A 13,336-nucleotide genomic window follows, 5' to 3' on the forward strand; every position below is an offset into this window, starting at 1 on the left:
GGTCGGGGGTCTATGATGTGAGGGGGGCTTTGTGTGGAGGGTCTCTGATGTGAGGGGGGCTCTGTGTGGGGGGTCTCTGATGTAAGGGGGGCTTTGTGTCGGGGGTCTCTGATGTGAGGGGGGCTTTGTGTTGGGGGTCTCTGATGTGTGGGGGGTCTCTGATGTAAGGGGGGCTTTGTGTCGGGGGTCTCTTATGTGAGGGCGGCTTTGTGTTGGGGGTCTCTGATGTGAGGGGGGCTCTGTGTGTGGGGTCTCTGATGTAAGGGGGCTCTGTGTGTGGGGTCTCTGATTTAAGGGGGGCTTTTTGTGGGGGGTCTCTGATGTAAGGGGGGCTCTTATGTAAGGGGGGCTAAGTTATTAGTGATCATAAAAAAGAAAAGTCTAATAAAGTGCAAAAAAGGTGCAAGAAAATTCGCGCGGGGGGGGCGCCACGGGATTAGCTCGCACAGGGCGCCTGATCACCTAAGGCCGGCCCTGCTTGGAGGTGTGTTTGGGGTCGTTATGTTGGAATACTGCCCTGCGGCCCAGACTCTGAAGGGAGGGGATCATGCTCTGCTTCAGTATGTCACAGTACATGTTGGAATATATAGTTCCATCAATGAACTGTAGCTCCCCAGTGCTGGCAGCATTTATGCAGCCCCAGACCATGACATTCCCACCACCATGCTTGACTGTAGAGGTAAGACACACTTGTCTTTTTACTCCTCACCTGGTTGCCACCACACACGCTTGACACCATCTGAACCAAATACGTTTATTTTGGTCTCTTCAGACCACAGGACATGGTTCCAGTAATTCATGTCCTTAGTCTGCTTGTCTTCAGCAAACTGTATGCAGGCTTTCTTGTGCATCATCCTTAGAAGAGGCTTTCTTCTGGGACAACAGCCATGCAGACCAATTTGATGCAGTGTGCGGCGTATGGTCTGAGCACCTACAGGCTGATTACCACCCCTTCAACCTCTGCAGCAATGCTGGCAGCACTCATACGTCTATTTCCCAAAGACAACTTCTGGATAGAACGCTGAGCAGGTGCACTCAACTTCTTTGGTCGACAATGGCGAGGCATGTTCTGAGTGGAACCTGTCCTGTTAAACTGCTGTATGGTCTTGGCCACCATGCTGCAGCTTAGTTTCAGGGTCTTGGAAATCTTTTTATAGCATAGGCCTTCTTTATGTAGAGCAACAATTCTTTTTTTCAGATCCTCAAAAAATTCTTTGCCATTTAGTGCCATGTTGATCTTCCAGTGATCAGTATGAGAGAGTGAGAGCGATAACACCAAGTTTAACACACCTGAGACCTTGTAACACTAACTAGTCACAGGACACCAGGGAGGGAAAATGGCTAATTGAGCCCAATTCGGACATTTTCACTTAGGGGTGTATTCACTTTTGTTGCCAGTGGTTTACACATTAATGGTTGTGTGTTGAGTTATTTTGAGGGGACAGCAAATTTACACTGTTATTCAAGCTGTACTCTCAATACTTTACATTGTAGCAAAGTGTCATTTCTTCAGTATTGTCACATAAAAAGATATAAAAAAATATTTACAAAAATGTGAGGGGGTGTACTCACATTTGTGAGATAATTTTAAATATATGAAAAAAAAAAGAAAACATGAAAAAGGACCCTTCTTTGGAATAAAAGTCTTCACAATTAGTATAGATTGTACTATCGGTGTTCGCTAACCCCAGAAATCATTTAAACTCTTAACCACTTGCCGACCAGCCACCGCGGATGCAGGTCGGCAGGTTTCTGCTAATCGCGCATGTACGCCCCTTCGCCAGCGGAGAAGCTGATCCAAGATTGCCGCCAGCCACCCGCGACCGTTCCCCGTGGAGAGAGAACAGTGGTTTGCTGTTGTAAACACAGCAGACCGTTGTTCTCTCAGCAATCAACACAAAGCTCCTGTGTTCCTCCTATTTAGAGTTAGTGTTGATTCCATAAGCTGTTTCTTTTAGTTAGTGACCAGGTTTGCACACATCTCAGGAGGGTTTTTTGTCCTCTCTTCTTTACAGATCTTCTCTAAATCCTTAAGGTTTCTATGCTGTCTCTTGGCAAATTAAAGTTTCAGCTCCTTCCATACATTTTTTATAGAATTAACCGCTTGCTGACTGCTCACAGTATATTTACTGCGGCAGTCAGCCCCTCACAGGCAGAGCGACGTAGGTCTACATCGCTACCCTGTGTGGGCTCTAGGGAGCGAGCGCGCGCCGCCGGAGGCGCGCTCCTGCGCGGTCACAGACCCCCCCCCCCCCCCCGCGTGTGACTGGCGGACCCGATCGTCCGCCGGTCACTCGCGATCGTCGGTGGAGAGGGAGAAAGGCAGGCGGCTGATGTAAACAAGCCGCCTGTCATTCTCCTCTGTGTAGGAATAGTGATCATACGGTTCTACTATGTAGGACCGTTGATCACTGTTCTTACACCTCAAGCCACAGCCAATCACAGTTAGAATCACACCCCTAGGGATACACATAAGCCCTCCCTCTCAAAAAAAAGTTAACCCCTTCACTGCCAGTGTAATTTTACAGTAACAGTGCATATGTATAGCACTGATTACTGTAGAAGTGTCACTGGTAACCCCAAAAGTGTCAAAAATATCAGTCAAGGGTCCGATCTGTCCGCCGCAATGTCGCAGTACAGCAAAAAAAATCACAGGTCGCCGCCATTACGCGTTAAAAAAAAAAACAACAAAAATGACAAAAATCTTTCCCTTTGTTAGTAAACGCGATAACTTTTGCGCAAACCAATCAAAATACCCTTTTTTTTTTTTTTTTTTTTTTTTTTTTTTTTTTTTTTAGCAAACATATGTAGCATAAAACAAATTGGCCAAAAATGTTAAAAAATTTAGATTTTTACATTTTTTGGGGGGGAATTTCATATAAAAAAATGTGAAAAATATTGCTATTTTTGCTAAATTTACGCTCTTTTTTTTGTTTATAGCGCATGATCAAAAAATCGCACAGGTGATCAGATACCACCAAAAGAAAGCTCTGTTTGTGGGAAAAAAAGGACGTCAAATTAGTTTAGGTACAGCATCGCACGACCGCGCAATTGTCCGTTAAAATCACGCAGTGCCGAATCGCAAACTAGGCCCTGGTCAGGAAGGGGGTAAAATCTTTCGGGGCTTAAGTGGTTAAGGTCTGGAGACTGACAAGGCCACTCCATGACCTTAATGCGCTTCTTCTTGAGCCACTCCTTTGTTGCCTTGGCAGTACGTTTTGGATCATTGTCATGCTAAAAGACCCATCCACAACCCATCTTCAGTGTTCTGCCTTAGGGAAGAAGGTTCTCATCCAAGATTTTACAATGCATGGCCCCATCCATTGGCCCCTAATGCGGCAAAGTCAGTCTCTACCTTTAGAAGAAAAACAGCCGCAAAGCATAATGTTTTCCATCATTTTTCTTCCACCAAACACGGTGAGTCCCTCTCCTTAAAGCGGAGTTCCACCCAAATTGTAACTTCCACTTAAAGTTCTCCTGACCCCCTGAAATGCCACATTTTTGGAGGGGGAGCTGGGTACCTAGTTTGACAGGTACCCGCTCCCCCTTCCGCTCGGGCCGCCTAGGGGGCTCAAGCGAAACTTCTCCTCTCCCCCTCCCTCCATGCAATCTTCTGGGACATGTCACAGGTCCCAGAAGATTGCCCCGGCCACAAAGGAATGCAGTGCAACTCGCACCAGGCTGTGAAGCCGCAAGCTGTCACAGCCAGGTGATGCCGGAGCTGCGGGGAGAAGAGGGAGAGAACCGAGGCTCCCGCCAGCCGCTTCGCGTGATCGTGGGACAGGAGATTTTGTGTTTATTAAACATCAGCAGCTACGCTTTTTGTAGCTGCTGACTTTTAATAAATACAAAGTGGCTGGAACGCCTCTTTAAAAAAACACATGTACAGTCATGCCAATGAACATCTAAATGATTCAGAGAAGGATTGGGAGAAAGTGCAGTGGTCTGATTAAGCTCTTTGGCATTCACTCGACTCGCCGTGTTTAGAGGAAGAAAAATGCTTACTATGACCTGAAGAACACCACAGTCAAGGTGGAAACATTATGCTTTGGAGCTGTTTTCTGCTAAAGGTACGGGCCTATGGATGGGGCCATGTATTGTCAAATCTTGGATGAGAACCTTCTTCCCTTAGCCAGAACACTGAAGATGGGTCTTCTAGCATGACAATGACCCAAAACATACCGCCAAGACAACAAGGGAGTGGCTCAAGAAGAAGCACATTAAGGTCATAGAGAAGCCTAGTCTTTAGACCTTAATCCTACAGAAAAATGTTGGAGGTAGCTGAAACTTTGAGTTGCCAAGAAACCTTAAAGATTTAGAGAAGATCTGTAAAGAAGAGTGGACCACAATCCCTCCTGAGATGTGTGCAAACCTGGTCACTAACTACAAGAAACGTCTTACCGCTGTGTTTGCCAACAAGGGTTTTTCCACCAACTACTAAGTCATGTTTTGCTTGGGGATCAAACACTTATTTTACTCACTGAAGTGCAACTTTATTTATAGCATTTGTTTTATGTGTTTTTTTTTTTTTTTGTTGATATTGTTGAATACACCTATGATAAAAATTATAGAACCTTTATTTCTTTGTAAGTGGCCAAACTTACAAAATCTGCAGGCGATCAAATAATTATTTTCCCCTCTGTATATCTAAATCTAAGAGCAAAAATTGCATATGCTGCATCTTGCAAGCCCTTAAATCACACGTGTCAAACACAAGGCCTGAGGGCCGAATCTGGCCCACCAGGCTATTTCATGCAGCCCTCACACCTCTCCTGTCGCTGTGGAACCCCCCTCATCCCTGCCCCACCTTGCCTCAGCAGTTGGCAACAGAGAGAAGGACAGAACTCCTCTGCCAGATCCTAGGCCTCTCTGTTTAGCCACAGCACACCCTTGCCCCCCCCCTACCCTCCCTGGTCTCAGCATTAAGCAGACTCCAGCAGCTGACTAGCCCTCCTCTGGTCCCCCTCCTAACCCTGCACTTTCTGCTTCCTAGCTCTGCCTCCCAGCTTATTCCCAGCAGCAGCACAGGGTAAGAGGGGTGCACTATAATGGAAGGGGGGGGACTCTTGACTACTGATGGTGGAGGGGTGGCTCTTGACATGTAATGTAAGAAGAGGTAGGGTGCTCTGGACATCTAGTCTACAGATATCTTACAGATACAACTGGCCCTTTGAGGGCAACAATAATGCTGATGCGGCCCATGATAAAATTTAGTTTGACACCCCTGCCTTAGATGTTTTGAGAGCATTAAGTAAATTTTCTACAAGTACAGAAAAAACTCATATCTATGCTATCTTTTGTAAACTACAAAGCCTCACCAATCTATGTAATGGAGTTGATGAGAAGAGAGGTGTTTGTAGTCCAAATCCAGAAAGAAGCCCAGGGTGACAACGCTTCTGCTTTATGCATACAATGAGCGTTGTCACCCAAGACAGGAAGTGCATTATTGGTAGAATCACATGTTGAAAATAAAGGGGAAAAATGATTCAGCCGCATCTTGTTCTTTTTTTTTTTTTACATTTGGATACACTTTATATTTCAGTGTTGAGGTGAACCTGCTGTTAAATGTCTGTATTCAGAGCTACCAGTTATCAATCTTTTAATATTCCTGTTCACATTGTTCCTTTACACAGAGCCATGCCATGAGAGTAGTGCGGACGGTGGGACAAGCCTTTGAAGTGTGTCACAAGCTGAGTTTGCAGCACACAGAGCAGGCTGGGGACGGACGAGAAGATATAGACAGCGAGAAGAGCACTGATGACTCTGGTGTTCCAGGTAGGCAAGGATGGTTGCTAGGAATGCAACAGTGATTAGCCACAAATGCTTTAACATTGAGTAGTTTTAGTCCTCATGCTGCTAGCATTTGTAGACAGGATTCTATATCATATTTATTTAAAAAAAAAAAAAAAAGTTTTTTTCTTCAGTTACTTCCTGGTTTCTTGCCTAGGCAAATGATGTCAAATATCCAAGGAGTCTTCAGGGGGATTTTCACAGCGAAGCACACTCTCCTGCATGCATGTTTGAGCTAAGGACAGATGGATTCCAGTAAATGCTACATAAATCATTTGCTCTTACTCAAGATGGCCATAAATGCTAGGGGGTTGTTTTTCAAAGTGATATCTCAACAAAATAAAACACGGAGACATACAGAAGATGGTTGGGGAAGTTTGCTTTGAGTATTACAAATGAATGAACCTCTTCTGAACCGCCCCACGCATATATATTGCGGGAGAGAGCAGCGGTCTCCCTATGCAAACAAGGCAGATCAACATTCTGTGAGCGGGGAAGATGGAGATCTTGTGTTTCTGCTAAGCAGGAACACGGTCTCTGTCTTCCCCCAGTCAAAGCATCCCATCCACCCCCCACCACACTGTTAGAAAGCACTTCCAGGGAATGCGTTTAACCCTTTGATCGCCACTGATGTTAACCCCTTCCCTGCCAGCGTCATTAGTATAGTGACAGTGCATATTTTTAGCACTGATCACTGTATTAGTGTCATTGGTCCCCAAAAAAAGTTTCAAAAGTGTAAGTTAGTGTCCGATTTGTCCACCGCAGTTTCACCAGTTTATTTTATTTATTTATTTTAGGTACTTATATAGCGCTGTCAATTTACGCAGCGATTTACATATACATTACACATTCACATCAGTCCCTGCCCTCAAGGAGCGTACAATCTAAGGTCCCTAACTCACATTCATACATACATAGTGGGGCCAATTTTATACAGGATCCAATTAACCTACCAGCATGTCTTTGGAGTGTGGGAGGAAACCGGAGTACCCAGAGGAAACCCACACAGGCACAAGGAGAACATGCAAACTCCAGGCAGGTAGTGTCGTGTTTGGGATTTGAACCAGTGACCCTCTTGCTGCTAGGTGAAAGTGCTAACCACTACACCACTGTGCCGCCCACCAGTTTCATAGTCCCGCTAAAAATCGCTGATCGCCGCCATTACTAGTAAAAAAATAAATAAAAATTCCATAAAAATATCCCATAGTTTGTGGACACTATAACTTCTATGGAAACCAATCAATATACACTTACTGGGATTTTTTTTTACAAAAACATGTAGCAGAATACACATTGGCCTAATATAATGATGAAATTGGATTTTTTAATTTTTTTATTGGATGTGTTTTATAGCATAAAGTAAAAAATATTGTGTTTTTGTTTCAAAAATGTTGGTCTTTTTCTGTTTATAGCGCAAAAAATAAAAAACTGTAGAAGTAATCAAATACCACCAAAAGAACGCCCTATTTGTGGGGAAAAAAGGATTGATTTTTTGTTTTGGGTACAGTGTCGCATAACCACGCAATTATTTGTTAAAATAATGCAGTGGCTTATTGCAAAAAATAGCCTGGTCATGAAGGGGGGTAAACCTTCCTGGCTGAAGTGGTTAAATAGTGTTTTGGGTGCTCAGATGCAGTGAAGATCCACATAAAGAAGAAGTAGGGCTAAAGCTCTTTTGGCCCTACTTATCCTGTGGGTCACAAAGGGGCTCTGCATTCTGCACAACTGTGACCTGTATTTAGCCAACAGCAGGTTGGCTAAAGCTGATGTCCAGACAGATGTTAAAGAAAAAATATTTAACCACTTAAGCCCCGGAAGATTTTACCCCCTTCCTGACCAGGGGGTATTTTGCGATTCGGCACTGCGTGACTTTTAACGTACCATTGCGCGGTCGTGCGACGCTGTACCTAAGCTAATTTGACGTCCTTTTTTTCCCACAAACAGAGCTTTCTTTTGGTGGTATTTGATCACCTGTGCGATTTTTTGATCATGCGCTATAAACCAAAAAAGAGCGACAATTTTGCAAAAATAACAATATTTTTCAAATTTTTTTATATGAAATTCCCCCCCAAAAAAATGTAAAAATCAAACTTTTTTAACATTTTCGGCCAATTTGTTTTATGCTACCTATGTTTGGTAAAGAAAATCGCAAAAAGCTTATTTTGATTGGTTTGCGCAAAAGTTATCGCGTTTACTAACAAAGGGAAAGATTTTTGTCATTTTTGTTGTTTTTTTTTTACGCGTAATGGCAGCGATCTGCGATTTTTTTTTTGCGGTACTGCGACATTGCGGCGGACAGATCGGACCCTTGACTGATATTTTTGACACTTTTGGGGTTACCAGTGACATTACTGCAGTAATCAGTGCTATACATATGCACTGTTACTGTAAAAATAAACTGGTAGTGAAGGGGTTAACTTTATTTGAGAGGGAGGGGCTGTGTGTGTCCCTAGGGGCGTGATTCTAACTGTGATTGGCTGTGGCTTGAGGTGTAGGAACAATGATCAACGGTCCTACATAGTAGAACTGTGTGATCATCGTTTCTACACCGGGGAGAATGACAGGTGGCTTGTTTACACTAGCCGCCTGACTTTCTCCCTCTCCCTCTCCCCCGACGATCGCCGGTGTCGTGTCGAGGAATCCCCTCCGTCGGATAATGCCCGGGTCGGACTGCGCATGCTCCGTAAGTGACGTCACCCTGTCAGAACAGCTGATCGGCTGGGGTTGGCGCGTGCGCAGTCCGTCGGGGGCACAATCCGACGAGAGACAGAGCGGGGAAGAATCTAATGTCAGATTCTAACTCGCTCTGTACGATGATTACACATATGAAGATTCTAACTCGCTATATGTAACTATATATATATATATATATATATATATATATATATATATATATATATATATATATATATATATATATATATATATATATATGTGTATATATATATATATAGATATACTATACTATATATAGTATATTATATTATATATATTATAGTAGTATAGTATATTATATAGTATATTATAGTATATATATATATATATATATACACTATACTATATATACTATACTATATATATACTATTATATTATATATATTATAGTATATTATATAGTATGTATATATACACTATACTATATATACTATACTATATATATACTATTATATTATATATATTATATAGTATATATATATATATATAGTATAGTATATTTTTATATATATATATATGTATATATATAGTTATATATAACTAATATGGCACACATTAAAGGGGCACTCTGAAATACTATGATCAGTACTCATATGGCACATATTAAAGGGGCACTCTGAAATACTATGATCAGTACTCATATGGCACATATTAAAGGGCCACTCTGAAATACTACGATCAGTACTCATATGGGACACATTAAAGGGGCACCCTGAAATACTACGATCAGTACTCATATGGGACACATTAAAGGGGCACTCTGAAATACTAAAGGGGCACGCCGACTGCAATAATAAAAGGGCACTCTGGAATACTAAAGGGGCACGCCGACTGCAATAATAAAGGGGCACTCTGACCGTGGGTCTTAAAGGAGCTATGTGACTGGGACACATAACGGGGCACTCTGATAGGGACACTGATGTAAAGCAGGACTCTAATGGGGACACTGGATGTAAAGGGGGACTCTGACGGGGACACTGATGTAAAGGGGAACTCTGACGGGGACACTGATGTAAAGGGGAACTCTGATGGGTCACTGATGTAAAGGGAGACTCTGGGACACTGATATAAAGGGGGACTCTGATAGGGAAGCACTGGATGTAAAGGAGCACTCTAATGGGGACACGGATGTAAAGGAGGACTCTGACAGGGACACACTGAATGTAAAGGAGGACTCTGACGGAGGCACAGACACAGGCCAAATTACGGCGGGGGGATATGAACTGCATGACGGCGGGGACACAGGGTGGATGACAGCAGGGACAGGGGCTGAATGACGGCGGGGACAGAGGCTGAATGACAGGGGGAAACAGGCTGCATGATGAGGGACACACTGATGAGGCACAAATGAGGAGGCACTCATTGGCATGATTTAGACACAGATGGGCATGAGACACAGGTGGGCATAAATAGGGCAGAGATGGGCATGGATGAGGTAGGGGCGGTGCCCATCGGTGTGTACAGCGTGCGAAGAGAGAGCTAAACCAGACATGCAGCGTTCTGTTGACAAATGATCGCTCTGTCATTGGATGGAGCGATCACATGGTAAATGGCCCCTGTCGTTGGCCCTTTAACACAATCCGTGGGAAGCGCGATTCGGATGTCTCTGTACGCCCTCCCAGAATAGGCCGACCATGCTGTAGCCATCATTGGGCTATGCCCTGGTCGACAAGTAGTTAATCCCCATAGTCTTAGCTATCCGATATTACCCGTAAAGCGGGGCTTTGCATTACTTATGTTCTGCAATATTTGGCCAAACTCGATCACCATGCCAGTCTCTGTGAAAATTAGGCATTGCCCCCAAAAAATGTGTGTGGCTACTGGAGGTCCTCTAGTATAAGTTTGCCAAGTATGGTGCCCTGAACCCCCGTGGTTTGGGCTCTACATTTATAGAAGCTTGGCCTGCTATGTTAATCTATGGCAGAGTCTTAGTCTGGAAATTTGAGGGGCTACAGCTAGGACCCCAAATGAGTCCGGGGGCCATATTTGGCACAGAGGTAGGGGGGTCCTTCCTTTACCACCCCAAACATTTTGGGGTTTGTTAGCTCAAAATTTCCTGATCAACTTTTTCTAGGGCCCCTTGAGAGTATGTGGCCCCCGGGCCATACGGCACAGCAGGGAGTGCTGGATACCATTGGACTATTCTGCGGTGGTCAGCTAAAGTCTACCCCAATGCAGGTCCCTGTGAAAATAAAGCATTGGCCCCAAACAAATGTATGTGCCAAATTTGGTGCCCCTGAGCACCGTGGTTCGGCTACCACAGGGCCCTACATTTAAGCTAGCCTGGCCCATTATGTTAATCTATGGTGCAGCCGCGATCAGGAATTTGAGGGGCCACAGATCGGGCCCCAAATTAGTCCAGAGGCCCAGAGGTAGGGAAGGTCTTCCTTTACCACCTCTACATTTTTGAGGTCGCTAGCCTGAAGTTTTATGGTCAGCTTTTTAGGGGGCCCCTTGGAAGTGTGTGGCCCTCTGGCACTAATGCGGAGTGGGGATTGGTGAGTACTGCAGGAATCTCTGGACTCTTAGCTATTTAACAATATTTGCAGAGCCTGGCTCTGCAGTTCCTATGTCCTGCGGTGGTTGGGCAAATTCCACCCCCATGAAGGTCCTCATGAAAATTAAGCATTGGCCCCAAAAAAATTTTGTGGCCCCTGGGGGTCCTCTAGTAACCCTATACCAAGTTTGGTGCCCCTGGGCAACATCGTTCCGCTACCGTGGGGCCCTAGATTTAGGCTAGTTTGGCCTAGCCTATGGTAATATATGGCGCAGTAGGGAATTTTGGAGGGGCCACAGCGTGGGCCCCAAACATGTTCAGGGAACCTGGACTCTCCCAGGGCCTGGGCTGTGGCCCCCTCAAATTCCCACCCCCATCAGAGTCATGGATTAACATAGCAGGCCAATGTACCATAAATTTAGTGCCCTGTGGTACCCAAATCACGGGGGGATATGGTCACCAAACTTGGTACAGGGATACTAGCTGACCCCCAGGGTCACACACATTTTTTTTGTGGACGCTGCCTAATTTTCACGAGGACTGGCATGGGCGTCAAATTTGCACAAACACTGTAGAACATAGGTACCAGTGAGCCCTGCTCCGCAGGTAACATTGGATAGCTAAGAATATTGGGATTAATATGGTTTCCAGCAGTCCCTTCTCCACGGTACTGCCCCAGGGCCACACACTCCCAAAAGGCCCCTGAAAAAGTTGACCAGAAAATTTCAGGCTAGCTACTCCAACATTTTCAGAGTGGTAAAGGAAGATCTCCCCTACCACTGTGCCAAATATGGTCCCCTGGACTTGTTTGGTGCCCGAGCTGGGGCCCTGCAACTGTGCCCACTCGAAGATTGCCATACTGCACCAAGCTGACCTAAATTATGGGCCTAGTGGTACCTGAACCCTGGTGGCTAGGGGCCTCAAACGTGGCAGGGGCCACATGCTTTTTTCAGGACCAATGCTTAATTGTTACAGGGACCTGCATAGGGGTCGATTTGGCTAACCACTATGGAATACAGGAACTGCAGAGCAGCGCTATACAGATACTGCTAAATAGCTAAGAGTCCAGCTAAGAGTCCAGGGATTCCTGCGATATCCAGCACTCCCCGCTGCATGGTACGGGCCGAGGGCCGCAAACTCTCAAGTGGCCCTGGAAATAGCTTGGGCCCCAAATTAGTCTGGGGGGCCATATTTTGCACGGAGGTAGGGGAGGGCTCCCTTTACCAAGCATTTTGGAGTCGCTAGCCCAAAATGTACTGGTCAACTATTTCCATGGCCACTTGAGAGTTTGCGGCCCTCGGCCCGTACCATGCAGCGGGGAGTGCTGGATATCGCAGGAATCCCTGGACTCTTAGCTGGACTCTTAGCTATTTAGCAGTATCTGTATAGCGCTGCTCTGCAGTTCCTGTATTCCATAGTGGTTAGCCAAATCGACCCCTATGCAGGTCCCTGTAACAATTAAGCATTGGTCCTGAAAAAAGCATGTGGCCCCTGCCACGTTTGAGGCCCCTAGCCACCAGGGTTCAGGTACCACTAGGCCCATAATTTAGGTCAGCTTGGTGCAGTATGGCAATCTTCGAGTGGGCACAGTTGCAGGGCCCCAGCTCGGGCACCAAACAAGTCCAGGGGACCATATTTGGCACAGTGGTAGGGGAGATCTTCCTTTACCACTCTGAAAATGTTGGAGTAGCTAGCCTGAAATTTTCTGGTCAACTTTTTCAGGGGCCTTTTGGGAGTGTGTGGCCCTGGGGCAGTACCGTGGAGAAGGGACTGCTGGAAACCATATTAATCACAATATTCTTAGCTATCCAATGTTACCTGCGGAGCAGGGCTCACTGGTACCTATGTTCTACAGTGTTTGTGCAAATTTGACGCCCATGCCAGTCCTCGTGAAAATTAGGCATCGTCCACAAAAAAAATGTGTGTGACCCTGGGGGTCAGCTAGTATCCTTGTACCAAGTTTGGTGACCATATCCCCCCGTGATTTGGGTACCACAGGGCACTAAATTTATGGTACATTGGCCCGCTATGTTAATCCATGACTCTGATGGGGGTGGGAATTTGAGGGGGCCACAGCCCAGGCCCTGAAAGAGTCCAGGTTCCCTGAACATGTTTGGGGCCCACGCTGTGGCCCCTCCAAAATTCCCTACTGCGCCATATATTACCATAGGCTAGGCCAAACTAGCCTAAATCTAGGGCCCCACAGTAGCGGAACGATGTTGCCCAGGGGCACCAAACTTGGTATAGGGTTACTAGAGGACCCCCAGGGGCCACAAAATTTTTTTGGGGCCAATGCTTCATTTTCATGAGGACCTTCATGGGGGTGGAATTTGC

At 45.4% G+C, this 13,336-nt stretch overlaps 1 protein-coding gene across 2 annotated transcripts in view; it reads left to right on the forward strand.

The window, feature by feature from the left end:
- The window catches only part of LOC309561825 (carboxyl-terminal PDZ ligand of neuronal nitric oxide synthase protein-like), a 224,134-nt gene that overhangs the window by 159,699 nt on the left and 51,099 nt on the right, over window positions 1–13,336 (forward strand). For both annotated transcript variants that reach the window (XM_082265878.1, XM_082265879.1), the window contains exon 6: window positions 5,634–5,775. In XM_082265878.1, the coding sequence (XP_082122004.1) occupies window positions 5,634–5,775 (142 nt within the window). The remainder of the gene's footprint in view (window positions 1–5,633; window positions 5,776–13,336) is intronic.

Source organism: Pelophylax lessonae (genome assembly GCF_965119305.1).
Source record: "Pelophylax lessonae genome assembly, chromosome: 8".
In the NCBI taxonomy this organism is placed as follows: domain Eukaryota; kingdom Metazoa; phylum Chordata; class Amphibia; order Anura; family Ranidae; genus Pelophylax; species Pelophylax lessonae.